We start from the raw sequence: 24,368 nt of genomic DNA, 5'->3' as shown, positions 1-24,368 counted from the left end.
TGTAAAATATATTATATATACAGCCTCATAGAAAAATAAAATTTGCTTTCCTGTGGCTCAGTGGTTAGAGCATGGCGCTAGCAACACCAAGGTCATGGGTTCGATCGCAGGGGATTTCACATAGTTAGAAACAAATGAATAGAACATTGCAATGTATGTCGGCCAATTGTAAATGTAAATCCAGTCTAGTGTCTTTTGAATTTCAAGTCATCCAAATTGTCATTATATCATTATAGCCATTCAACAGAACAATTGAGAGCTATCGTGTCTAACAGGTAGAAAATACAGTATACAGAAATTGAATGAAATCCTCACACACTTTACAGTCTTTAATGCTAAATTCTAAATTAAATACAGAAGAATTCTCATTTAAGCTACAAAACACATTGAACCCACTCTTTGCATTCATTTAAGATTTTATTTAACACTAGACTAAATGGCTTTCTGGCATAATCTTGTGAATTTTTGTTCATTCAACCATGAAAGAGAACTTGATACTGATGCTGCGCTGTCTGACAGAGATTCACTGACGCAGCCTTTAGCTTGTGACTGTATACAACAGACGGGATCGCTGTCGCTTTGCGTTGTGTCGCATCCCAGAGCTAGAAAATGTTTATCTATACTGAACGCGTCAAAGCAGCTGTTTCAAATCACACTTAAGACAAAGGATGACAAACAAACGGATGCTGCGTTAATTGCATTAAATATTTTTGAGAATATTTAGTAGAACCACATTAATGTAATTACAAAAGAAACCATGGTTTTACCATAGTAACCATAGTTTAATGCGGTGGACTGTGGTTATAGTTATCATTAATGTGAATCATTATTATTTAACTTAAGACATTTATATTTAAGATATTTTTATCCATATAATACATTTTGCATTCTTTTATTCATTTAAGTTCGTTTTTTTAATTAATAATACCATTTCCTTAACATTTAACAGATTTATGCTGTCTCATTTGTAAGCTGCTTTGAATAAAAGCTTCTGCGAAATGAATACATTTAAATGCAGTATTTTACATGAATACATCTTTACAGCTTTATTAGTTTAAAAGCCAAGTAATGCCAAATATTGCATGAGTAACAAAACACCTACAAAGGGTTAACTATGATATTTGTAGTAAAACTATGATTTATGCAAATAATCAATCTGTTACAGTAAAACCATGGTTCATTTTGTCCCAAGGGATGAGAAACCGCAGTAAACCAGAAGAAACCGGAGAGCAGTAAAACTGAAATGATAAATGCGTTCGGACCCATGGTGCAGTATTTAAGCTTTTAAACCGCAACAATCTATTTCTCTTAAACCCGTGGTTAGGGAAAACACCTTTGCTCGGTTGAATAAGATGGAATAAACAGCACATTTTTGCCGTTTCACTATATTCCACCCGCAGGACTCCAAGAGTAATGACTTTGTACGTGCCACGAGGTGAAATATCCCTCAGCTTGCAACCCAATAAAATGTGAAAGTAAATTACACAACGTTTCACGAGCCTGTAGGCATTCTGCACCGTTTTGGAACACTCTTTGCATCTTAGCTTCAGTTTTATTTGCTGTGGAGAGCCAACGTTTTTGTCGACTCGATTCGGGTGGGCTGAGAATAAACAGAGTCTGAGCGGTCAATGAGCAGTCAATCCCTCCGGAGATCGATGGCTTGTGCCGAGGCCAACGGAGAAGAAGGACACTTAGAGACAATTAGTTTGAGGTGAAGTAAACACAGTCGGACTGATGGCTCAATTCAGAGGATGGAAGAGAAGTAAACAGTGTTTGGACGATGTTTCTGGACTAAATCACCTCCTACGGTTTATGCGGATTATAGGTTATTGAGGAATCAATGTCACAAACTGAACATGTTGACACAACCTACAAGCCTTTTGTCAGTCGTCCCTTTTGTTTGTGAGGTTGTCATGTTGGCGTGTCCAGAATGTCAAGCTTATATTTCTATACCGTCAACTAAACAAGCCTTCCTGTAAAATTGCCTCATAAGCTTTTGGACGCTTTCTTCCAAAGTGACTTACACTGCATACTATATCTATATTTTTTATGTGTGTGTTCCCTGAGAATTGAATCCATGTACTTTGTGTTGGTAGCGCAATGCAACAGTTGAGTTACATGAATTATTTAGGTTGCAATTATAACAATTTGTGTTAAAGTAACATTAGTCAAGTTATCTTTATCACTTTGACTAAGACAAAAGCTTATTTTTCACTATAGCGAAAAAAAATGAAAAGCAAATGATTTACTTGATATGTTCATTTGATTCTCTGTGTTTTATCATTGTTGTAGATGCCATATTTATTGGAATCGTGACAAGATTAATTCAGTCTTAACATCTGAGGTCATGTCTCGCGTTCACAATAGATTTTTTTTGTCCATTTTGTCAATGCTTTTACTTCAACTTATCAAAATAATGTACAATTTTATTATATTTTCACAAGTTAACACACCACTTGGGAAAATAAAAGATCATAAATTGAAATTACTTGTAAAGAAAAAAATCGAAAGTGAACTACTGACGAAGAGTTTGTCCAATAAATTGTGCCACAAATAAAAAACCTATACAAATATTTACAGCGTACAAAGACGTGCACAGAAAATATATTGTGAAAATGCTGAATGACCACAGATATTAAGACTGAATCCCTCAATCTCGATTTTGCTTCTCTATCACCATCTCAATTGGAAAGATGAATTTGGGGGTTATTTTATGTTCTTATCTTTGCGGGTTTCTGTAAAATGACGTCAGAATTGGTATTTCCTATAAATCATACCTGACAGCTCAATTTATGAACCATTATTATAATCTTACTTTATGAATCTGTGTGAGGTAAGACAGTTTCAACACTGATTTTAATGTATTTCCTTAAAAACTGGTTTTCTTTATCTTCATCCAGCAAGTCACAGATTTTAGCTTTCATGTGCTTCCGTCAAGATCTTTTTAATTCACACCCGACTTGATAAAAAGTTGTATTGACGTTCATTAGGATCTCATCTTTTTCACATTACGGGATGGCAGACTTTTGTCATTACAATATCATTACTCTTGAATAGATAATCTGCAGGTTGCGATTTGAGGCTGGATTGTGATGTCAGGAGAACTGGGGCTTTATATAGTAAACTGCCCACTGCACTGTCAACACCGTTTGGTCACCAGACACACAATGACTTATTTATAACCCACCGTGAACATTAAACCGGCACTTGAGAAAGTCTACTTTGAAAAAACGACACACTGTACGTTTAAATGAAGTTGAATTTGTGGTTAAATATGACTTTTGTTTTCAAAGTTGTTTTCATGAACAAAACCTACACGGTAAAAAACAATATATATTTTTTTAAAAGACAACAAATTCTCAAGAAAAATGTGGGAAAATGTTAATATATTTCCTTATATCCTATAATTTTACAGTAAAAAAATATTTTACGGTATATTTCTGTTTTTTTATACAAAGTGTTTTTTACAGTGTACCAATGCTGTAGGGACTGCTCTTACTCTGGAGATCTTTTACATCCTAATGTTCATTTTTTTAATAATAATAATAATCAGTCCTTACTTTAAATTTTCTCCTTACTCTACCACTATTTACAACGGTAAGCGTATCACAATGATTTATTAATTACAAGATGTGGGGTCTTTCTGGATTTTTCTGGAATTTTTTTTTGATGCCATTTGACTTCAACACACAAGAAAAGGACATAAAATAACCTGTATTCGATAATTCAAAGACATAAGACTAAAGAGAGACAAAACTTAAAAAAAAAACTGTGACCTTTAGTTCTCTGTTGCATGAAAGAACTGCATTGCTATGCCTGGCCGGTCTCTTTCAACAGCGTCCCTGCATCATTAACTGGTTCAAAATTTGACGCGCATGCTCGCTCATGCGTTCCATCTAACGTGACATCATTATCTCTATATCAAACAATATCGTCCTCATCAGAAAAGGATTCAATCTGTAGTCGACACCCATCTGGCGCTGATAGCACAATGTGATGGAAACGAATAATAGGCGGGTAGGTGTGCAGCTCTTCGGGGTGAGGGATGTAATGAGATGATGTGTGTGTGTGTGTGTGTGAAGGTGAAGGCCAGGCAATGCTGAAATTTCAGTGAACTGATGTGCTTCTGTGTGTGTTTTCAGCTCTCGGTTTAAGTGCTGTTGGCATATTAAAGAGCTTTGCTGAGTAGGACGGATGCAAGAGTAAAATCTGCTCCTCTGTTCTTTGTTCTCTGGTCGCTGTGACCCTCTTTACACAAGAACAAACTCCCAGGGACATAAATATACTGTACTGTACAGAAAGAAAGAAAACGGTTTAATAAAACCAGGAGAAATCCCACAGGACAATTTTATTGCTCTTTTGTAGTGCGAGAGACTTAATGTACTGCTTAGTTATGTGTCATTTAAACTCCCAGGGAGAACTAAAAATAGACATAAATGAGATTATCAACGACGACTATGTTACGATTCATTCAGCTCGCGATGCAATTCAAGATACTGATCTCACAAAACAATTTATTGACTATTTATTTTTACAAAACGAGTTGAGACAATCAAAAATGAAAAACTGTCCTTTTATTATTTCTCAAATGCTGCACATTTCTTTGTAAAATAAAAATATATTTTATGTCCAATAACAAAACTAAACTGCAAATTTAAAACAAAACAAATTTTCAAATCAAAGAAAAATGTATAATCCAAAAGTCTCTTTAATAAAAACGAACTAAGACCTACTTTGTGACAGTTTTGCGTTAAACAAAGTTTGCGGAAAACACAGCGGCCCCTGCTTTTCAAACATGTATTGCGATTCAAATAACATCTCAACCGGCTTGAATCATCACATGTTATAATTGATTTTCAACCGGCTCACAGTGAATCATTACATGCCTGGTGACGACGGAAGATAAAATGGAGCCATGAAATATATGTGAAATTAAAACGAGTTTTGATAAATACATTTTTATTTTGTTTGAATTTTTCTTATGTGGAAAATTGTATTGCTCTGAGGTTTCTCTTTCAGAGCTCTGGAGATATAATGGAGATCTCAGTTAGCTGGGTTACGTTCAACTCAGTCTGCACATGTTTCTCCCAAAATTGCTTAGGAGAAATAAAATCAGAACACATGTAGAGTATGAAGTTGTAAAATTAATGTAGATTTTAGAGGTAAAATAATCTGGATTCGATGAGAAATGTTTGAGTTCATATTGAGATCTTTAATAACAATTCATTTTGATTGCAGAATTGACAAATCTCGGCTCAGTTTGACACATTGTTGACATCTCTTCTGAAACTCTAAAGACATTTGTGAGATTTCTGACACTTTTTCTCAGGAGAAATATCTGAGACACAGATGAGAATTCAGCAAGGGTCAATTTATCTCATTCATGTCTGGGAGAAATCATTGAGACATACTCAAGATCTCATCTGAGTTCTTCTTTATAATGTTAGGAGTGTAAGCTATGCAAAAGTCACCAAAATATTACTTGGCAAGAACATGACACTTTTTGCATACAATTATTGATTGAATACCATTGAATACCCTCTCTCTTCATAAAGGGTCAAAACAGAGAGAGAGAGAGAGAGAGAGAGAGAGGAGAGTGAATGTAGAAACTGCTGAGCGTGTACACCAGCCAAGAAATCTGAGCGTTCCAAATTAGCCGAGGTATAAAGTCATAAAACAAGCCTGACCGTTCCTCCTCGCCGCTCAATTTAGCAACATATTCAGTTTTTATTGCAGGTCTTCGCCGGGGCCGCGAGAACCAGAGTTTTACACCCACATATTATATGCTTGTGAGTTATGCGCATTAAATGGTTTAAAAAAACACAAGCTGAATACTTAGGTTGTTACATTCATTTACAATACATACACATCACTTCTCTGATGGGCCGTCACGACTCTTTCCAGCTGTGTCCTCTATAGAAAACAGGAGACTACTGATAGTTTTGATCTTTCTAACTTTAGGTCCCAGCAAAGCAAAAGTAGTTGCTCATGATAAACACTGAAATATGTATATATACAGTATGTGTATTTTGTATATTTCCGACATTTTATAATTTGATGAAACTCATCAGAGCTATGGATTACCATAATCGAAACTGTATGGATTATGTTGCAGACGAAAAAGTCTAAAATAAGTCAAAATATATTTTAGCATCTTTTTTTCCAAGAATTTGCAAAACTGTTCTCTTGGCATTTTATCATTCAGTTTTGTGAAGTCTAGATTTTTAAAGACTTTTGAAAGAGTTCCTAGTCTATTCAAGGCAACCTTTTTGACTTGGCGTGACGTTAAAAACGTATTGGTAATCACGGTGCCGTATCAACAAATTTATCTCAATATAATTATCCACTTTGTATAATCTGCTTACCGTAACATTAGAATACTTTTTAAAGAACAATTCTATTTTTGAGGAAAATGCATCAAAGACATTTTTTACCAATTTGTTTGATGAGTTTGATGAGGAAGTATTTTCGGCATGCTAACAATGGAGTTAAGTAATGGTAACAAATAAAACTTTATTTCCTGTTTTCTGTGAAGGTACACCATGCTCCACTACACTCTGCTCAAAACCCTGCTGCGCTGCACACAAAAATACACATAATTAGTAACAATCATCTTTTTGGTACAAATAATCTTCATCATAGAGACTGCAAGATATATTTATCTGTTTGGGAATAACGGAAATTCTGTGCATTAATACAAAAGCCTTATTTGTTACTCAATTCTACCTCATTAATAGCAGACACAGAACAACCGTAACAGATTTACTAACCTGATATAGAGCCTATTAATTAAATTACGTTTAAACATCACATATTGTTAAATAAAATTAACAAAAAAATGAGTCATAATTGGTCCAACTTGCATCAGGAGTAAACTTTGAACTTGAGCTCACACAGAATGTACATGTCCGGTGTGCGATACCTGTGAGCTGCTGTGAGCATTGGGTCTCATGTGCGAATAATATTATCAAGCACGTACCTGCTGTTCTTTAAAATTGAACGGGCCGGGATGCTTTGCCAAGCTCTTGGTCTGGGTGTTTAAAACATCTTTTACGGGCAGAAGAAAATTATAGGTTGGCACATTTACATTTTTGACTACAAAACTAATTTCAAACATTTAAAAAGATTTTTTAAGATCATAAGAAATATTTCAGTCAAGTGTTTCCAAACATTTGACCAGTGCTGTATATAAATGTCAAAGCACCCGCCATTTATAAACGGCCAACTTTTTGTTTTCCAATATGCTGCAACTTTATACAGCCTCCGATTGTGCAACCTGTAGGAAATGTAAGTTCTTGAAGAATTAGGAAAAACTTTTCACCGATGAGAATGTGTTGCATTTTTGGCCTTATGCATTAGCTGTGTGAAACTCTTTAAAGTTTCAGTCTGGTTTTAGAAAATATCACTCCACTGAGACTGCATTGTTGAAGGTTTTTAATTATATACTACTATCGTGTGACTCGGGGAATTATGCGGTTCTTGTGCTTTTAGATCTTACTGCCGCATTTGATGCTGTTGATCATGCTGTCCTTATTAATCGTCTTGAAGGTTGCGCTGGTATTGTAGGTAGTGCTTTGGAGTGGTATAAATCTTATCTTACCAATAGGACTTTTTCGGTTAAGATGGGAGATCGTATTTCTGGAAAGTCTGTATTAACCTGTGGGGTTCCCCAGGGATCTATTTTGGCTCCCATCCTTTTTTCTCTATATATGCTTCCACTTGGTTCCATTTTTAGAAAATATGGGCTGTCGTTCCATTGCTATGCCGACGATACTCAAGTTTATCTGCCTATTAAGCAAAACTTGGATGGATTAGATGCTCTCTGGGCATGTTTGGCAGATGTAAAGGCATGGCTGTCCCTAAACTTTCTGAATTTTAACGAGGAAACAACGGAAATTATTGTTTTTAAACCCTCAGATTCCATGACTGCTGCCGAACCAAATCTTGGTGGGTTATCCTCATGTGTTAAGCATTATGTGAAAAACTTGGGTGTGGTATTTGATGAACATCTGAAGTTTGATAGGCAGATCAATTCTGTGGTCAAATCTTCTTTTTTCCAGTTGCGGCTCCTGTCTAAAGCTAAGTCTTTTCTTTCTTTTAAAAATCGTGAGAAAGTGATTCATGCTTTTATTACTTCTAAACTAGATTACTGTAACTCACTCTATACTGGGATTAGTCAAACAGCTCTATCCCGATTACAACTGGTTCAAAATGCGGCAGCTAGACTTTTGACCAGGAGTCATAAACGGGATCATATTACTCCGGTTCTACAGTCTTTACATTGGCTGCCTGTGCGGTTCGGTGGTATGGCTCCTCCATATATCTCTGACTTATTGATTGAGCATAATGTAAACAGATCTCTTCGGTCCTCTAACCAGAGACTTTTGTTTATTGCCAAGACGAGGCGGAAGTGCAGGGGTGATCGCGCTTTTGCTACAGCTGCGCCACGACTCTGGAATGATTTGCCCTTGCCTATTAGAATGGCATCATCTGTGGCTATTTTTAAGTCTAAACTAAAAACCTATCTGTTCGATAAGGCGTTTTATCCTGGTTGAAGCACAGCGTGTTTATGATTATTTTGGTGTATGTCAAAATGTATTCTTGTTTTACTCTTGTGTGTTACTGTTGTTTTTAGTTATTGTATTGTAAAGCACATTGGTCAACTCTGGTTGTAGTAAATAGTGCTATATAAATAAATTGCCATTGCCATTGCCATTGCCATTGCCATGAAGTCCCTTTTATGCGTTTATAGTAAAAAGCTTCTCAATGTGGGTCATTTTCTTTAAATAATTGATGTACCCTTTTCTTCTTCAGTTAAAATAGGAAAATGCACCTCCGCCCTGAAATGACTATACATCTCAAATGACGTTAGACGTCAAATAACTAGACGGCTTGGCCAGAGCATCCGCTAACTCCTTGCCTTGAACTGTCAGTCTGCTGCCAGTTTCAGTTTTTACCCATCCAATCAATTCACAGTGAAAAAAACCCCAGCCATGCCCAAATCATTTTCTCCTTAGAAATTCCTTTTCACACGGAAATGTGTCAGAATAGGGAAGTAAAAACGATCACAAATTCCAGTTCACTGGGACTTTAATGTTATATTGGCAAACACCCCTGTTTTGTTGTGTTGTGTTAGTTTAGCAATTTTAACGTTTGAGTCTACACTAAACAGCATGTACCATTTGGTATTCATATTGTACACGTGTACAACTTGCAGATGCACAATCAAGTTGCTCTCGAGTGATAGAAACCATCTCTAATGAGAGGACACTGCTTATATATACTGTATGTATATATATCATTGTGATATTAAAAAATAGACCATGTTCAATAAAAAAACAGCAAAGTTGTGGTGTAGCGGTGTAGTTTTGCAGCAGCTCAAGGCAACTGAGCTGTATGGTCTCACGTGTGCGTGTGTGTGTGTAAGGGGATTACAGGCGTATCGCACTTTGATCCCGATTACACTGACTGATCAATACAGGTGTCAGCAGTTCCAATCCCTGGAACCCTGATGGAGTCTTACACACACACACACACACACACAATGCAGCAAAGCTACAATTAATTCCTCTACTGCAAACCACTAACAGTGAGCCCAAGGCCAGAAAACCATCTTCTGTGCATGTGTGTGTGAGCGAGAGAGAGAGAGAGAGAGAGAGAGAAATACCTGAAGATGTGTGAGTCATGTTGTGAGTCAGGACAGCCTCAGGTCGCAGCTTTTGTGCAGTTTTGCGTTCTGAAAATAAACTCTCAGTAATGATCAAGTCTGCTCAAGTAATCTTGCTTTTTCTTACTTCATAAGATCTTGAAGGCTGAACCTCCATCGGCTGGTCATCATTTTCACTATACAGCATGCACCTTCTTCATTTCTGTTTCTAGTATACTCTTAAAAATAAGAGTGCTTGAAAGGTTCTTTGTGGCTCTTTATCGTTACGTGAAGAACATTTAACATCCATGAAACCTTTTTACACTAAAGGTTCAGACTCAAGAAAGAAAGGTTCTTTGCTTAATCAAAAAATGTTATCCTAATGTTTTCCTAAAAAATTAGGTAGATTTGATGGGAAATGTTTGAGTTCATATTAAGACCTTCAATAATATTGACCTTTGATTGCAGACTTTTGACTCTTTCTCATGAGAAATACCTGAAAGGAAGATGAGACTCCATTCAATCCCAATGATGTTGAGGGAAAATCGAGATATCACAGAAATCTTTCTTTCTTATGGGATGTAATTGCTGCAGCTCTTGAAGAACTCTTTTTATCATCTTGATGTAGTGCATGTAAAATATATTTCAGAAAATCTGATGAGATGATATAATTGTATGGCTGAACATTGATCTGAATTGTCATCCCCGAACTCTTCAACGTTTTTCGGGGCAAGGGCCCCTTAAATGAGAGATGCATGGAGCAGGGACCCCCTTAGACAGAATACAGTTGTGTTCAAAATTATTCAACCCCCCCTGAAATTGATTGTTTTGGTCGGTTTGACATTGATTATGATCATTCAGTCATCCTTCTTACAATTAAATCAAAGAGGTGTAGGTCAGACAAATATAACATAACATTTATAATGAAATAATCACAAATGTCTTTTCTGAGCTCACATCATTATCAGTTTTATTCAACCCCCAAGTGACATTCAATCTTAGTAATTAGTACAACATCCTTTTACAGTTATAACAGCTTTTAAACGTGAAGCATAGCTTGACACAAGTGTCTTGCAGCGATCTACGGGTATCTTCGCCCATTCATCATGGGCAAAATCCTCCAGTTCAGTCACATTCTTAGGCTTGCGCACTGCAACTGCTTTCTTTAAGTCCCACCAGAGGTTCTCAATCGGATTTAAGTCTGGTGACTGCGATGGCCACTTCAAAATGTTCCAGCCTTTAATCTGCAACCATACTCTAGTGGACTTGGAGGTATGCTTGGGATCATTGTCCTGTTGAAAGGTCCAACGTCTTCCAAGCCTCAGGTTTGTGACGGACTGCATCACATTGTCATCCAATATCTCCTGGTACTGAAGAGAATTCATGGTACCTTGCACACGCTGAAGCTTCCCAGTACCTGCAAAACAGCCCCAAAGCATGATTGACCCCCCGCCATGCTTCACAGTAGGCAAGGTGTTCTTTTCTTCATAGGCCTTGTTCTTCCTCCTCCAAACATAGCGTTGATCCATGGGCCCAAACAGTTCTAATTTTGTTTCATCAGTCCACAGAACACTATCCCAAAACTTCTGTGGTTTGTCCACATTACTTTTGGCATACTGCAGTCGACTCTTCTTATTCTTTGGGGACAGCAAGGGGGTGCGCCTGGGAGTTCTGGCATGGAGGCCTTCATTACGCAGGGTGCGCCGTATTGTCTGAGCAGAAACTTCAGTACCCACATCTGACAAATCTTTTCTCAGTTCCTCAGCAGTCACACGGGGACTTTTCTCCACTCTACGCTTCAGGTAGCGCACAGCAGTCGAAGTGAGCATCTTCTTTCTGCCACGACCAGGTAGCGTTTCAACAGTGCCCTTTGCCTTGAATTTGCGAATGATGCTTCCTATGGTGTCTCTTGGTATGTTTAACATCTTTGCAATCTTCTTATAGCCATTGCCCTTCCTGTGAAGAGTAATCACCTGTTCTCTTGTCTTCCTGGACCATTCTCTTGACCTCACCATGTTTGTAACCACACCAGTAAATGTCTAGAAGGAGCTGAGTATCACAGTCATTTTAAAGCTGCCTAATTGGTGCTTATTAGGCTTTATTGCTGCTCCCTGATATCCACAGGTGTTTTCAATACCTGATTGAAAACACTTCATTGAACCTCTGTTCTTCAGAGTGGTAGTCTTTAAGGGGTTGAATAATTATGTCAATGAAGAATTCACAAAAGAAACATTTACTACTGTATTACAAAACTAATTGATGTCATTTTAGTTGCATATGGTTCTTTAAGAAGTCCTTGTAGGATTTCATTCTGAATACAATTACAAATGTACACTAAATTCCCTAAAACCATTTACAGCATTGGGGGTTGAATAATTTTGAACACAACTGTATGTAAACGGAGCTATTTAAATAGAAACCACCCTATTGTCACAGCAATATTATGTTAAGTCATTAAATTAGCACTATTATGTTAATGTTGCACATAGGCTTAATACTTTAATTTATTTTAATATAGATTACTTGACTATTTTAATTGATTTGCAGCTTCAAACATTTTCTTTTACTCTGAGATGGACAATTAAGCATTTATTTGAACCTTGGTTTTTATCAAGGCTTCAATGAGATGACTGATTCAGGTTAATTGCATAAATACTATTCTAGTGGAGGTAGTTGTTGTCTCTGGATGCAAAAGAAATTAGTGCAGATTTTCTGCATTCTGTTATAAAATCAGGCTGTTTTATTAAATGTCATTCTTTTATTTTTCTTCCGCTTCTCTGTGTGTTGAAGAACTAAGAACTAAGCTCAGACTAAGGAGAGACAACATGTAACGAGTCAGCGTTATTTTCGGGACTACTTGTTTGAAGTGCACCATCACTTCAAATTACATGGTGCGCGTTTCTATGATTTTAAACGCATACGATAGTTCTGTCAGAGTTTACAATGCAGAAGGGGTGTTGTGTCATGCCTGTCAAATTAGCGCTTTTAGAAATTTAAACAGAAGTTCAGAAACATATGAGAATGCACTTTATTTGCACGCAACTCCTTTCATACGTACTTTTATGGGAAGGGAGACGGACAGAGAATGCACTGATTCTAACCCTATACCTATATTTCATGCAGATGTAATTTATCTTACATTGGTTGCATCTGCTGCCTGAATGGATGTTTTTTGGTTGTAATATTTCTGTATCCATGCTTTAAATTTTAGACAAAAAGTTGCCTGTGAGTTAACCGTAACTAGCGGACCCCTTGCAGTTCCGGACCCCAGGTTGAAGACCCGTGCACTAACTGATAAACACGTTCCCTTTAAGTTTGTGTAAATTTATGATAGGAACTATAAAAAGGTGTATATTATTGTTTCATGTTAGCTCTCCTCTTTGTCTTCAGCGAGCACTTTTAATTCTTCCTCACGTGTGTGCGCACATGTGTTTGCTCGGCTCTGCAAGCCTGCAACCAACAGGCCATTTTCTTGATGTTCCAGTGGCCATCGCTCAATAACTCCAGCAGCTTCATACTCTGCACACGCACATCCAAATTCCTCGCTTTCATTAACATGCAAAAGCTGAACCGTCTCAAACACACCAGTGCAGAACCAAACACAAATACAAACAAATAAACGCGGATAACCGATTCACACAAACGCAGTTTTTAAAACAGAATTCTGTTTCTGCTTATCAGTGTGTGTATAACCCCGACCTTCCGCTTCACCGCAGACATCCTCTATCTCAGCTCTCCACACCTGCTGTGTGTGCGTGTGTGCGTACGTGTGAAACAGAGAACGCCCAGAGTCCATGAGCGCATGATGGTCTCTCTGTTCCTCACGCTTGAGGGCAGATCATTCACCTGAGGACAGCGATGTTTGGACCATGAAGTACAGAGGGTGGGCAGGACAAATGTGTGTGTGTGTGTGTGTGTGTGTTGTATGCCTGAGATGTTACAGATAGGCTTAATTTTAACAATGTCATAGCTGTGGGATTGTCGGTAGTGGTCGTATGCTCATGATATACGGCGTCATACGTACAGACATTAACAGACTGTTGACACGCTATAGAAACATATGTTAAAACATTTGATTGTAAATCTTGACATACACTTTTAAAATCGAAGCGTTAATAGATGTTATAGAAAAACAGCTTTTGGTTCCCTTTGAAGTCCTTTGGTTGACCTTTAAGTCAAAGGTTCTCAAATAAATCATATAAAGACTGTTAAAGGGACAGTTCACCCCCCAAAAAATGTTGTCTTCATTTACCCTCTAGTTGTTCAAAATCTGTATAAATTTCTCTTTTCTGATGAACCCAGAGAAAGATATTTGGAAGAATGCTTGTAAGCAAACAGTTATTGGTCACCATTGACTACCATGATTGCTTTAAAAATACATTTGCTCTGTGGAACAAAAAATGAACTATTTTGAAGAATGTAGGAACGCAAACAGTTCTGAGGGTTCTTTTGACGACCATTGTCATTTTTCCTATTTGGGTGGCCAAGAACTGTTTGGTTATGAGCATTCTTCCAAATATGAAATGAACACAAATTTCTGATTTTCTTTTATTTTTTGGTCAACTGTCCCTTTAAACCTTTATTTTTACCTGTGAATTGTTGTAATAATTGAGTTGCAGCTCACAAAGGGAAGTGGATAAATGATGACATTGATTTCTGTAGGCTGATGAATGATGTGCACCGCTTGTGTATAATGATCCATATTAAAGTATCAGGTAAAACAAGCATTAAGTTCCACTCCGATAGACACACATCTGCCGGAACAGATGTGTGCACATTTAGCTGGTGATCACTTAAATACATTATTAAGTACAAATGGTTTTAAGTTGAATATAAACGTGTCAGAACTTTCACATGTGTTGAAGAAGGAATATCCAGGTCATATTTTACCATAAACTCAAGAGATAGAAACTTTTGTTTTTAAGGACCCTCTAATGTTTCTTGCATTGTATTATAACATGTTTTAGAATAGACACATTTCTTAGACACAATATCATTGTAAGAACTAAAAACACCTCTGTGATAACCTTATAACTGAACTTTACAAATGTATTAAACAATGTGATGTGTATTTTAAAATGTAAAACATTATGTGATTAGTACGAGCAAAAACAAAAATCGGAACATATACTTTTACATTATAAGAGCATTGAGAATGGAATACATAAATATGCATAATAGAAATAATATTATAAATAAACTTAATTCTCATACAAAAAATTGCACAATGCATTCAAATCATCAAAGGTTTTAACATAAGATTATGGGGGTAAAATATAACTTGGATATGGTGCAATTTAACTTGAGAAATACACTGCTCAACTAAAGCAGGTGTATAATGGACAGCCGATTAATGTGAATTTTATCAGCATACATCTTTTGTTTTCTGTTGTATTTATAATGAGGCCCTTTTTATTTTACTTCTTCTCTATCACACACCCCTCTAGCTGTTTCAACGTCTCGCTTCACCAGTCTGAATTTATTTCAGAACATGTGTATAGATGCGTTCACAGTAAACCGCTGCGGTCGCTCTCGGCCGAATCCCCCACAATTCAATCAACTCCTGGTAACAAGATGACCAGTGAAACTGCTGAGACTTCATTACGTCGGCTCACGGAAGAGCCTGTGTGATTTATTGGAATAAATAAACCCGTGTGGAGGTCTATCAAAAACAGAATGCATTAACCCGTTCACCGAACACGAGGCCTGATTTTACATCAATTTCTCTGAAATAAGTGTGTCATTCACTGGTACCTAAAATAACACACAAATCACAGCAGCATGTCACGATGTTTAAGGTGTGATAGTGAATGTGGAGACCATCGTGACATCGTCCATGCGTGACAACTTTCCCCAGCTCAACCCTGATTGTATCTGAACAGTATTTCAATATAAACTCATGTGTGCTAAACATTTAAATAGAGATGCACCGATATATCAGTCAATAATCGGTATCGGACGATAAGCGCAAGTTTTCATACTATCCGCCGATATTATGTCATATTATGTTAATAGTCATTATATGAATTAATAACATTCAGAAATGTAAGAAATATTCATTTAATCTTCAAAATCGGCATCAGCAGGCTATCGGTATCGGTGGAGAAATTTTAAATCGTAATTTTTGCATCTCTACTTTTAAACTGCACATGCTCATGAATATTGCAAATGCGTCTTTCCTTTCCATTCAAAATACATTTAGCATTTGATATTATTTCATGCCGCTCTTCATGCAGTACATAATACATCGATCACTAATGTTGGGTGTAACTAGTTACTAAGTAATTAGCTACTGTAATTTAATTACTTTTCCTTGAAAAAGTAAAGTAAGGGATTACTCAATTTTTTTTCTGTTATTTAATTAGTTACTTCTGATGTAATTAAACTAAATACTGTGTGTAATATATGCATGTGCAATAGTGGAATTAACATCAAAATACAAAGTCTTACTTTTAAAATCTGTGCATTTATCTATAATTCTCACATTTGTTATAGTATGGTCAGTTAATAAGAATACTTTATGTAGTTTTATATTATATACTCTTTGAATGAGTTAAAATAGCTTTCTATACTTGAATCACTTAATCAAAGTTGATGTAGGACATATAAACTAATTAAATACTTGTTGGAGAGAGTGATCTGAACAGTAATCTAATTACACTATTGAATATGTAATGAGTAACTAGTAATTAATCACTTTTTCAGAGTAACTTGCCCAACACTGTCGATCACGGATCTTTACAGTACATACACCTGAAAGATTAACCTTCATGATCAGCAAATGATCCATCATTAATACTCATGTTAAATATGATGTGTCAATGCCAAAATAGTGTGAAGCATCTAGAAGGTGAAGCATTTAGAGCGCGTCTTTATCCATTTATAAATTGTATCGAGGTGAAAGTTTGGCTCATGAATATTAATGTGGCTGAATGGTCTTGGAGGATTACCTTGCGATGTCAGCACAATTACTATTCATAAGCATCCCACCCACACACACACAATTTCTGCTGTAATGGTGAACCTTCAGCTGCTGTTTTGTTGTTGGGTGAGGTCATTAGATGAGTATTAGATGCTCACAGACAGTTGAGATGACATGTGGGATCTGTAGTACTTCAGTAATAAACCGTATGATTGTATAGCATCAGACTGCAGACAAAGAGACAGAAATTTAAAGTTATGCATTTGACAGACACTTTTAACCGAAGTTACTTAGGCCGTGTTCAAACTTGACTTCTTTTTTGAAGCTGCTATCGTCTGTTTAACATTATAATCCTATGGCGTAAACCTTGTTTTCAAAAAGTCCTGAGCACTTTTTAAAGCTTTCTGCAGCTCAGAGTGTCTTTTGAGGTTGAAAAAATGCCCTGTATCAAGCACGCCCACGGCTGAGCAATGACAGAGAACATAACAACATGCGAGGAATGTGATTGGTCGTGAAGGCTCACACTAAGAAAAAATAAAATGGCGGCCAACCACCCGTTGGAGCATAGTTTTGTATAAATGTAAATTTAACTTTTACTTTCAATAACTTCTGATTGCATTTCTAGCAAGAAATTGTAGTTTTTAAATATGTGATTGGTTATTGCAAAGACGCTCTCTGTTTATAATTCAAATAGACTTCCATTAAGCTGCCTATGAAACCTGTCTCTCTAAGCTGCCTTCGTGCACAAATGCTATCTTTGAATTTTGCTGGCTGCTATATGTAACTAAAATGCTTTTTAAATTTAAATAAGTGCCATTGTCAACTTTTTCTTGTCAAAAAGAAGTCAAGTGTGAACACAGCCTTATGGTGCATTCAAGGTAAACATTTTTATCGGTGTGTTCTTTGAGATCAAACCCACAACCTTTTTGTCCCTATATGCTTGAAGTAAGTCTGATTTACATTGATTTGATTTACATTGATCTGTTGAAAAAGATGAACTACATTCTTTTAAAGGTCTCTGAAAAGATTCTCGGCAATTATAAAAACATGAGAGAACGACACCACTACAAGCCATTACATAGGCAGGGACAACATGTACTTCCATATTTCATGCATATCTCATTAAACCTCATAGAATTTTTCAGCTCGCAGCACAAAAGCTTCTCACATAAGAAGAATTGCACAAACTGCTGATAAGATACAGCCGCTGATCAAAGAGTTGTTGGTGTTCAGCCACAATTCTGAGAGCAAACTGAAAAGAAGAATAAGTGTGCACTTAAAATGCACAGAAAACACAGTAAAAGGGTTTGCACGAAGAAAAATATGGATAAACCTGTTTAAGTTGAAATAAATGATCACTGACATGTTGTCGACATGAATCCAATGGGTGCTACAATGACTCATAACACTCAAAAACCTGCTGGTTTGATGATGCAACCTTCAGTAATAATCACTGAATGAATCAGAGCGTGAATCTCAAGGCTTTTTTCGATCAAACGGAATCAATAGAACTGAGTCACTGGGATCCCGTAAGAAAGAAAAATCACAGTTAGACATCACTAAATGACACTAAATGGCGATCAAATGGAAACGTTTGCTTAAGTTTTATCAGAATCTTCTGAGAAAACGAGTCAGAAATCTCACAAAAATGAGAGTTTCAGAGGAGATGTCAACAATGTCTTAAACTGAGCTCAGATTTGCAATCAAAAAGTCAATATTATTGAAGATCTTAATATGAACTCAAACATTTCTCATTCAATTTATATAAAATTATCCTCTACAATCTCCATTTATAAACAAATAGTTGAGTCCATTTAAAATAATATGGCAACCTATCACAAGCACGTTTTTGAGTAAACTCAACAACAGAGAATGAAGTTCACCCAACTTAAAAATTCACGTTCAAGTCACAAGTTCACAATATAGTCAAGTTTACCTAATGAACAACAGAACAAAATATTTTTTGTTGTCTGAACATAAATACAGAATATCGATTGGTTATTTAAAGATAAACAAATGTATTTGGATCAATGACGTGACATGTATTTTTTGTGTCCAAATTCATTATTTTCCTAAAAAGAATTTGAATAAATACATGTCATATATCAAATGGTTCTACAATATGTCCTTTATAAGAAACCCTTTTCATTTTATTGAAATTCAATAGATTTTTTGAGTTTTGGTGTTTGAAAGACCAAAAATGTCAGGTGGTGCGACCGTCCGAACATACAAACAGAGAACAAAACTGAGAAATAAATGTTAATTTTCTCAATAAAATTCTTAATAAAATATTTTGGCATGATTTTATGTTAAATTTCTTATATATGAGGGGGAAAATACTCAGTGCTAAATACATTAAATGTATATTATTGTAAATTAATATATGGTCGCACCACCTGACATTTTCTTATTTGTCATTGACCCATTTATCGTTTACTACAATTGTACGTGTTTTCGGCCTCAAACAGACCAAAATTTTGATCATATAACTGTTAAAACAGTTTGTGTTGCGTGTATTTATACCGGTTTTGCCTTTGTGTCATTCACTTACACCTCAACAAATCAACAACCATCATTAAAAAACTCTAAACAAAACAGATAACAGTAATAATGATATTAAAGCATAAATTAAGGCATCCAGAACTAAAACACTCATCTTTAAAAGAAAAAAACAAACGAAACAGAATTGAACATGCTGCAATGCATTACAAACTTTCAAACTCTTGCAATGTTGTTTGTTCAGAAACCACTGTTTTGTAAGTTGGGCAAACTTTCAGAATCAGAATCAGAAAGAGCTTTATTGCCAAGTGTCCTTGGACACAAAAGGAATTTGCCTTAGTGACAGAGGGTCTTGTGCACACACAGGTAAAAAAAGTTACAAGGCACAGGTAACAAAACATAAAAAATACATATGTGAGAGACTATACACATTTGCCAAAAAGGACGATATTAGACAATATCTGAAGCATTTTGGCCGAAAACTTGAGAATCTAAGTCCAGTCAACAACATAATCTTTTTTAAGAAACCTGTTTAGTCTAATTTTGTTCAGCTAATGCAAAACAATCAATTGACTACTTTAACTAAATTTTCTATGCTCAAGTTACTTATCTTTGTAGGGAGAACATTTTGCAAGTTGGATTTTTAAAATGTTAACAGCTCCATACTCTTCATGTGTTTGAGCAATTATACCGCAATTTGATTTAGATTTTAAGAGAAATGTCTGCAACTAAACCAGAGGACTATTTCAAATCTCCTGAGCTATGAAAGAGCGACCTCTGAGCAAAAACATCAAAATTTCCCCTGAAAACAAACTTTACTAGCCTCAGTGAAGATAAATAAGGATGACTTGAAAATAAAAGTGTGGAGGGGTTTCCCGCTGGGCACACTTGGCATTTTCATGCTCCTCGGCTTTACCTTTACCCTGCCGGGGGACACACGTGTCTCTCTCTCCTCTCCGTGTTCCGCACAGACACACATACTCATACACGCTGTTTACAACCTTGAAATCAAAAGGCCCTTTCAAGTGCAAATAAACACTCCTTTATCAGATGAGTGACGTGCACAGATTTCCATTTCAAAGCGCCTTAGTTTGTTGCGATAAACAGCTCTGAGAACGTGATTGTGCACTTTTAAAATCACCTCGGTAGTCCAGAAAACCTGAGGACACCACGGGCGTTGAGAAGTTAAACGAAAAGAGTAGGTGAGGTGTAATTATGACCTTGCAAATAAATGCAGGATAATGTAAAAAAAGATCAAGAAAACTGGTGTCAAGCTGTACATCACCATTGTTTCGATTCTTAAGTTTGCGATCTCTTCTGCATTTGTACAGGTTTGATGTGTCACTTCCGACACACAACGTCTATATGTGACAGACTCGCACATGATCGTCGTACCAAAAGCACTCATGATGTCAGCAGCAGTAATTTAGATGTCAATCATCCCTGCGTGTTACCGGCTGCTCATAAATACGTGAAGAAGTTATTTAACGCTCTTCAAGATGTATTTTCTGTGTAATTCAGATCCGTTCTGTTCTCGCAGGAGCTTCTCGCATCAGTGTTGACGATGGTCTAAATTAGGACAAATCTCGTTAATGCTTCTTTACCAAATTCAGCCCACCCATATTAGTCCCTCATGCCCCTCGGGTGCAACTGCAGCCCACACGGAGGCGCATCATTTGCTGAAGAAACAAAGCATCTATATGCAGCAATATAGTTCTGTCTCTCGAAATACAAGCCTCAGTCGCTCTTTCGGGAGATTTGATGGAGTTTCATTTTAGGATTCACTTATTTTCAGAGAAATAGATCAAATGAACAGAGGTGTAGACTGTAGAGTTCAAATAATCTTGATTTGATGAAAAAAATGTTTGAGTTCATACTGAGATCTTCAATAAACTTTTAAAATTGACTATTGATTTGATTGTAGACTTGAAAGGTCTGAGCTCAGTTTGACAAATTGTTGACATCTCTTCAGAAACTGACAGAGACATTTGTAAGATTTCTGACTGTTTTTCTCAGGAGAAAATATCTGAGATGCAGATGAGACTAAAGCAAGTTTCTATTTGCTCTCCATTAAATCTCATTGATGTCTAGAAGGAAAAATGGAGATATTAAAGAGACCTCATCTGTGATTTTTCTTTCTTGTGGCTTGCGTGAAAGCAACACTTCTATGTGAGATCTTTGGCATTCAAGTCAAAGCTGAAGAAGGAAGGGTTATGAAAGTAAAAACCACCTAATGTTCTCTCTACCGTCTTAATGCTGTTCTCCAGGGAAAGTGTGTGAGAAATCACTTCATGAAGGAAATATTCTCTTTTTAATAAAGTGATATATATGAGAGAAACAATGATCTCATTTAGGAGGAAGAGTTATGACTGCGTTTGCTCCATATACATTTCTGGATAGCTGTTTTCTCCACATCATCTTTTGATAGACTGCCTTCTCTTTTTCCTTAAAAGGTTGTGTTCATTTTTTACTACTATATTAAAACCACCTCTCTCTCTCTCTCTCTCTCTCTCTCACTCTCTCATTCACACACACACACACACAGTGTGGAGCATGACTTCCGTCTTCAGGAGGGACAGGTGACCCGGGCGTGGAAGGTTCCCGAGCAGCAGGAGTCGGAGCAGAGCTCTCCTCAGCTTGTCTTTCATCCTCCACGCCAGCAGGAGTCTCCACAAGCCCTGCAGACAGTCAAAAAGAGCCGCAGGAAGTGCTTTTGGTTTCTGTGAACTCTTGGGTAGCGAGGAGTGATCAGTCAATGCGGGGAAACGTTATAAACCAACCTCAAGCCTCTTCTCTATGGCTCCCTCAGTTCTACATTTTAAGATCAGGATTAATTTAGGCTTTGCTATTTTTTTATTAAAAGTATGTGAAGAGAATGTCTTCAAAACTTCACTTTAAAAGAATAATTCACTCGAGCCTCAAATGGTGTTTTTTTGGACGTGAACAGAAATAAAGATCTGTCATTGTACCGAACACAGAAATGTGAATCTAGAACTGTACGCTTTTTTAAATCAGTTATTCCATCAACCTTGCAAGGTTTCATAAAATAAAACGCAACAAAAATGTAACAATGGCGGTAAAAATTCTCCTTCCGCACAGCAATGTAGTTTTGCAATGTAACAAACTGGTTACCAAGCAACACAGGTGGAATGGTGTGATGTAATGCTCCAACAGGTGTATGTTTCCCAAATGGCTTTGACTGTGACTGAACCAATCAGGACCTTTTTTAAATATTAATTTTAATTTGATGATAAATCCTTTTTGAACAAAACATACAGATGGTGATTTTCACAGTTGGTATCACCAAGTTACAGCTTTTAAAATAATTGCTACGTATTTTATATATTTCATAATTTTCAGTTTTTATATTGCCCATACTCTCTGTACTAAGTTGTACTGTATCTAATATAAAGCTAACCCAAATAAAGTTGAATTGAATGAACAACACACAATATGGGAGCAAAATGACTTGAGGATGAGTAAATGGGATGAGAGAAGAGGTTTTTGGTTGGTTCATGTTCCAGTTCTTACGAACTGAAGATGCATGAAGTACACAGAGACAGTTACTGTGGGACTACATAAAAACGAGACATGATATGAAGATACGTGAGATGAAGTGAAGATACACGAGAATATCAGCTGATTCGTCATTTTTGAGCAATGAGGGTTAAAACACCAGCTTTTATACTATTAATTACATCCATTACTCCACAAGCTTCGCGCTTTTATGTAGAGGATCTAACAACCACACACGCACCGCAATATTTAAGGCAGAGATAAAGTGGATTTTAAGTGTGACATTTCATTCTTTATGAATGCTTAATTTCAAAACCCATTAAAAGCTCTGTAAAATATTTTACTACACAATAACTGTCTGACATGTTGTTTTTTAGTGTCGGGTTATTATGGCCTGTTCAAAACACAACAGTGAATGCTTTTAGTCATAAACACTTTGCAACATAACGTTTATGATAATTCATAAATTATTTGAATGGTTGTTAAGCCACAACCACAATAATGCAAAACTATATATTCATGGTATCTCAAATTGACAATAATCAACAACCTAACTATTCTGTTTCACCATCAAGTTTTTTCCAAGATTTGATGGAGTTCTCAGTTTTTTAATTGAAGTCTCAATTTAGTCTCAGATGTTTCTCTCAAAGTCTTTATGAGACATGAAGACAGAAACAAATGAGATGGGAATGAAGAGTATGGAGGTTTACAATAAATGTAGATTGTGGAGGTTTTGGACTAATTTGATGAGAGATGTTTGAGTTCATATAGATATTTTCAATAAAATTGACTTTTGAATTGCAGACCTAACAGATCTGTGCTCAGTTTGACACATTAATGACATCTCTTCTGAAACTCTAATGACAGAGACAGTTAGATTTCTTGGAGAAATATCTTAGACACAGATGAGACTTGAGAAAATGTTCCCATTTGCTCTCCATTTAATCTCTACTTGATGTCTAAGATAAATAACTGAGATGTAAAAGAGATCTCATCTGTGATTTTTTCTTTCCTACGGGACGGTTTGAACTCTTGTTTTTATCTTGGAAATGTGAAGCGCTTTGCTCTGAGAAGAAAGCTCTTATGTTTGTCAAAAGCTCTTTAGCGGAGCGCAGGTGAACGAAGCCAAGTTCCCTCATCCTCTCCAGCTGAATTCAGTTCAACACCGGCCGGCAGCTGAGGAGACGCTTCCACTGAACTCCAGGGGGAGATCTGAGTGGAACCACTTCTGTCACGCATCAAGCTAAAACACCAAACACACTCCCCACCTCAGGCAACAAACACACAGTCACTTGTACACAGTTTTCTCTGGTTTAACTGAGCGACCATCCGGTGTGCTGACAGCTCTGTCCTGATACTGCAAACATCACACCTATCCAAACCACACGTACTGAAAGCAGAAACAACTGTTTATACAAACAAACAACAACTAGAACAGAACATACTTCAGACACGGTTTAAAGGAAAATTAAACTTTTTCCATCAATTATTCACCCTCATGTCATTCTAAACCTGTGTAACTTGAACTCCATTGACATACATTTGATGGACACAAAACCACTGAGACATTTCTCAAAATAGGCCTTTCTATTTTGTGTTTCACAGAAGACAGGGTCACATACAGGAAAGATATACTAATTGTATTTTTATAACCAGTAAGGCATAGGGTTGTGCTATGTATGCGAATATAGGAACAGCTGGAGAAATTATAGCTACCTTACTGAATTTTCTCATTCTGTATGGGTCAAAAGTACGGTATTATTGCCCAATATTTTTAGTAAATGC

At 36.5% G+C, this 24,368-nt stretch overlaps 1 protein-coding gene across 4 annotated transcripts in view; it reads left to right on the top strand.

The window, feature by feature from the left end:
- Nucleotides 1-23,397, top strand: part of LOC130420164 (proline-rich protein 36) — a 73,972-nt gene extending 50,575 nt beyond the window's left edge. For all 4 annotated transcript variants that reach the window (XM_056747293.1, XM_056747297.1, XM_056747296.1 and 1 more), the window contains one exon: nucleotides 21,613-23,397. In XM_056747293.1, coding sequence (XP_056603271.1) covers nucleotides 21,613-21,793 — 181 coding nt within the window. In that variant the 3' untranslated portion in view covers nucleotides 21,794-23,397. The remainder of the gene's footprint in view (nucleotides 1-21,612) is intronic.
- Nucleotides 23,398-24,368: the final 971 nt, after the last annotated feature.

The sequence above is a fragment of the Triplophysa dalaica genome, chromosome 4 (genome assembly GCF_015846415.1).
Source record: "Triplophysa dalaica isolate WHDGS20190420 chromosome 4, ASM1584641v1, whole genome shotgun sequence".
Lineage (NCBI taxonomy): Eukaryota > Metazoa > Chordata > Actinopteri > Cypriniformes > Nemacheilidae > Triplophysa > Triplophysa dalaica.
This window is presented reverse-complemented; position numbering and strand designations above follow the sequence as displayed.